This window comes from Otolemur garnettii, unplaced genomic scaffold, assembly GCF_000181295.1.
Source record: "Otolemur garnettii isolate 467f Iridium unplaced genomic scaffold, OtoGar3 scaffold00024, whole genome shotgun sequence".
In the NCBI taxonomy this organism is placed as follows: Eukaryota; Metazoa; Chordata; class Mammalia; order Primates; family Galagidae; genus Otolemur; species Otolemur garnettii.
Genome location: NW_003852419.1, coordinates 18,169,291 through 18,174,521, shown reverse-complemented (window position 1 = coordinate 18,174,521; position 5,231 = coordinate 18,169,291). Strand labels below are relative to the sequence as shown.

General features: G+C 40.1%; 2 protein-coding genes across 5 annotated transcripts in view; one reads left to right on the top strand and one right to left on the bottom strand.

Moving 5' to 3' along the window:
• The window catches only part of PEX13 (peroxisomal biogenesis factor 13), a 33,566-nt gene extending 29,759 nt beyond the window's left edge, over positions 1–3,807 (bottom strand). The window contains exon 1 of the mRNA XM_003787992.2: positions 3,687–3,807. Coding sequence (XP_003788040.1) covers positions 3,687–3,778 — 92 coding nt within the window. The 5' untranslated portion in view covers positions 3,779–3,807. The remainder of the gene's footprint in view (positions 1–3,686) is intronic.
• The window catches only part of PUS10 (pseudouridylate synthase 10), a 61,113-nt gene continuing 59,203 nt past the window's right edge, over positions 3,322–5,231 (top strand). For 2 of the 4 annotated variants that reach the window (XM_023512105.1, XM_023512104.1), the window contains exon 1: positions 4,137–4,215. The gene's annotated coding sequence lies outside the window, so the exon portion shown is untranslated. Of the gene's footprint in view, positions 3,530–4,095; positions 4,216–5,231 lie in introns of those variants that run through there. The other 2 variants (XM_023512107.1, XM_023512106.1) reach the window with 2 other exon arrangements.

Here is a 5,231-nt window from a genome sequence, read left to right as displayed (position 1 = left end):
TTAATGCAATAAAAAATAATAATAAATACATATAATTATCTCAACAGATGCAGAAAAGCCATTTATAAAATTTAACACTTTCTCTGTAACAATCTGAGCAAGTTAGAAAGACAGAAGTTTGGGCTTGGTGCCCATAGCTCAGTGGTTAGGGCACCAGACACACACACTGAGGCTGACAGGTTCGAACCCAGCCTGAGCCTACTAAACAATGATAACTGCAACAAAAAAATAGCCGGATGTTGTGGTGGGTGCCTGTAGTCCCAGTTACTTGGGAGGCTGAGGCAAGAGAATCGCTTAAGCCCCAGAGTTTTAGGTTGCTGTGAGCTGTGACACCATAGCACTCTCTACTGAGGGCTATGTAGTAGGACTCTTGTCTCAAAAAAAAAAAAAAGAAAAGAAAAGAACAGAAAAACAGAAGTTTGGTGAGATATCTATCAAAAACAAAAAGTAAACATCATACTTAACAGTTAAGACTTCAGAACCGTTCCAATGGAAATCAGGACCAAAACAAAGATGCTGGCTATCTCTGCTAGCTTATTTGCAAATGACAGAATTGTCTACATAGAACATGAGAAAATTTAAACCAAACCATTAGAACAAATTAAGAGTGTGACATTATGCTGTACATAATATTTATATAGCTTTTAAAAACCAACAGCATTCTGACACATCAGTTAATAATCAAGTGGAAAATGTAAGAATCTAGGAACAAAAAATAAAGGCTGGGGAAAAAACTTCATGAAGATAATCATAAAACATTATTTAAGGTAAAAAAGATGATCAAAATTCTCACCAACTGTAACTTATATAATATTTATGGATGGAAAGACACTTGATCTATAAATTATCAAAGTTACAGTAAATAGCTCAGTAAGCCTTTTTACAAGGCTAAGTGTAACAATGGCAATTTTGAAGAACTGCAATGTATGGAGACTCTTGACATACTAAATACCAAAACATCGTAAAATTCTGTAATTAAGACAAATAGACCAACCAATAGAACATGTCAGAACCTGCCTAACACAGGCTCAGACATTTAGGAAAACTTGATGTGAGATAGATGGCATTCTAAGCTAGGATGGAATAGACTACTCAATTGTGTTGAGACAATTAGTTATCCATATGGGAAAAAAAATTAAGATTCCATACTTCAAGTTGCCTTTTGTAGAACAAAGTCAGTTTCAGGTGTACTAAGATATAAATGTGAAAAACAGAACATTTAAAGGAAAACATCATTTTCCTGATCTAGGTAGAAAGGACTTCTTAACCACAACAAAAAGCACAACAAAAACATGACAATGTTGGCTGTATTAAAATTTAAGACATCTGTACCAAAAAAATTGAATATAAATACAAAGAAGATAAGCCATAGAGTGAAAGATATTAGCAACATATACAAACAAAAAAGGATTATCATCCTGCAATTCTTCTACTAGGTATATACCCAGATGATCAAAAATCATTTTACAACAAACACATTTGCACCAGAATGTTTATTGTAGCCTAATTCATAATTGCCAAGACATGAAAACAGCCCAAGTGCACATCAACGAATGAATGAATTAATAAATTGTGATATATGTACACCATGGAATATTATACAGCCATAAAAGATGGAGACTTCACATCTTTTATGTTTACCTGGATAGAGCTGGAACATATTCTTCTTAGTAAAGTACCTCAAGAATGGGAAAAAAAAATATCCCATGTACTCAATACCACTATGAAATCAATATATAATCACCCACACATTCATACAAATGGTAAAACATAACTATAGTCCAGAAACTGGAGATGAAGAGGAGAGGAAGGGGAGGGGAAAGGGAAAGAAGGAGGGTATTTAGGGGGACCTCACCTAACGTGCACGAAGCAATGGTACATTTCAAAACTATTAAGAAAAGAATATAATTGTGATGAATGTGTTAATCACGTCAATGTAAGCATTTCACATTGTATATCAATTCAGTGAACCCCATAAGTACATCAACATATCACAGTTATGATTTAATAAAAACAAAAAAAAATTTAAAAAGGATTAACAACAATATTCTTACAAATTGATAAGCCATAGAAAAGTGGACAACAAAAAAAGAAAAATATATAAAAAATACACAAATAATTTACTTAGTTGTTTTTAAGGGTTTTTTTTTTTGTTTGTTTGTTTTTTAAGAGACAGAGTCTCAGTCTATCGCCCTGGGGAGAGTGCCCTGGCATCACAGCTCACAGCAACCTCCAACTCCTGGGCTCAGGTGATTCTCCTGCCTCAGCCTCCCGAGTAGCCGGGACTACAGGCAGCCGGCACAACGCCTGGCTATTTTTTGTTGCAGTTTGGCCAGGGCCAGGTTCGAACCCACCACCCTCGGTACATGGGGTTGGCGCCCAACCCACTAAGCCACAGGCGCAGCCCATAGTTGTTTTTAAGTTTTAAATATTATATATATAATAGACACAAACATAAGTATTGAAGTATTAAAACACTGGGTGCACTAAACATCGAAACAGGAACAACAGTTACCACTAGAAAGAATGGGAAGGTTTACTTTTTTTTTAATCTGAAGCAAATTTGGCACATGTTAATATTTCTTAACGTTGAGTGGTGAATACATGTATTATCTTACTATTAATCGCTATGTGTTTTAAACAGTTCCTAATGAAAAAAGTGGGGAAATGGTTAATTTTACATAAACAGAAATAAAACCTCTTGTCCAACCAACAGTCCAAATTAAAAAAAAAGAAAAACACTCATAAAAAGGTAGCAGAAAACGTCATCCTGCCTTAACAGACTCATTAAAGCTTATTATCTGTTACGTCTTTATCATCATTAACTTAAGTACCGTGTTAGAATACTTCAACGTTTAATAAAAGATTTCAGAATACATCAGTATGCTCCAATAAATTTGAGATTTTTAAGCCTTAGGATAACCTCAGGTGATTTAACAGGCGAGTCTCGTGTGAATTAAGATGTCCAGATTAAACACAAAATACACGAGGCCTTGAAACTCTTCTATCTCTGTATATTTTAACCTTGTTAAAATGTAGAACCATTGGATACTAACTAAAAACAAAACAAAACCGATAGGCCTCAGAAAAATACACTATTTTGCACAATAAGGCCATCTATCGGCCTGAGATTTAGACCTCCTGCTTTAAAGTTGCGTCTCCAAATCCGAAACAATCAACTGAATTATGCTAGAAAAGAACACAAAGCACATACGCTTGAGTTCCAGTTGCGTAAAACCTTTTGAGCTTTCACCAACTTCACGAGAGACTGATAACAGCTTTTACGAAAGACTTTGCTCCCTATTGATGCCAAGGCTGGGCACACTCCGCTCGCCAGTGCTACAGACCGAAAGTCTTAAAGCTTTAAAGGCGATCAAGCAGTTGTCTCAGTGTCTCCCAAACAGAAAGAGACAGAAAGCTGCCACCCTTTCTTCCAAACACTGGGACCCAGAGGCACCCAGGAACTCCCGAACGTCGCTGCCTAAAGCTGTCGGGTCAGAAACAGCTTTCAGGCATCGAAATCCTCACAGTAAGAGCCCCAGCCCTCCCTTGGGCCTCCATCCCCAACGTTGGGGGAGGACAGAGGGGGAGGGGATGATACCGCCCCCCAACAACGGCCTCAACCGCCTCCGGCCAAATCCCGCTCCGACCCACCAAACTCACAGCCTGAAGAATCCCACACTCACTGGAAAGTAGGGCCGGGTCCTGGCCCCGGCCCAGCTCCTGGAATTCGGCGGGTCTCCCAGGGTTTCGGGGGAGGTGGCGGCTGAGACGCCATCTCCTCCACCTCCTCTCTCCTCCCGCTCCTTGCCTGAACTGTCCAGGCCCGAGTACCTTAGCAGCTTGAGCGCCAGGCGCAATGGGTAGAATATCGAGCCCTCCACCCGCCCACTCCTGCAATTAAGACAGGACTTGTGGTGCTTTGCTCAGAGCTGTGACCAGTGACTAGGAATCAGGAGAATGCTACTAATTTATGGGAGGAAACGCTATCTTTTTACTTGCCCCAGAAAGTGTTTCCTTTCTAAACCTGAGTTTAAGAACTCATCGATATCTCTATCAGCGACTACAATGGCCTAGACATCTGAGTCCCGCGGAAGCTCTCCGAGACTGGAAGGGTCAGGCCTGGAGTAAAACCCCACGCACTTCTATACTAGCAGGTTAGGTGGGATGTAAGGCGGAAACTCAGGCAATTTTTACAGATTTCCTTACAAACAGGTATTGGGATGTTCACTTAGTCCTTGCGCGAGGTGGCTGGTACTTTTCGTTCTAAAGCTCTCGTTTCCTTGGGGAACAGAATTGCTAGACGCAATGGGTGCGTTGTCTTTAGTCTTCCCTGTTCCTTCTGAGGCCAGAAGGGGTTAAATCTCAGGCTCCAGCGTCTTGGGAGAAGGTGAGGCGGGCAGGTCTGAGATTGTGGGGCTACGGACTGGATGCTGGAGTGGTAGGGCTGGATGGGCTCGTTTATCTCCTATTGGGTGAGTGGGAAGTTTCTTGGACCTGACCGAAATGGGGAGGGCTTGCTTGGCCAAACAGGCTAGAGGTTAGATCTTAGGATGAACTTCTCAGAATTCCATAACTGAGTGTATCAGCAGCCCAAAGAAGTTGTGAGCGCCTCCTGCGCTACCACTGTGCTACAGGATGAATTGCAGCCTTCTATATAGAAAGAGTTTTTTTAAAAAAAATCTCAAGATGTGAGAGGCAATCTGTCTTTTTGGTGGTTTTTCTCGTACCTTCTCCTTCCTTCCTTTTCCGTGAATGGTTTTTGTAATCTTCCAACAGGTGGAAAGAATATTCTTACTCTTCCAAGTAAACCAGAGTCTGGGCTAGTTATCTCTGATTTGCGGAGAAGGGATTCAATCTAATAGGGATCCTAGCACATAGGAGGCGGTTCTGTTGCAACTTGTTCTTTCTGTAAAACGAACACGTAAACAAAAGTCAGAAAATTTAACTACCGCAACTAACTTCGGCAAACTAACAACGTGGGATGCTTTTCTCAGGGCTTGCTTTAAAAGATAAATAAAATATGGAACAACTGATTTCGGATGTTTTATGAAATCCTTACATTGCATCAAAATGAAACAACCAAATTTAAGGCGTAATATATGTCTTCCTTTTAATGCTAACATGCTTGCAAAGTCGCTAGATTGTTGCTAAGTGAAAATGATGTTCAGAGGTTTGTAAATCCCTAGCTCAATTATTTCATACACAAATATTCAAGAGTCCCCCCCCCC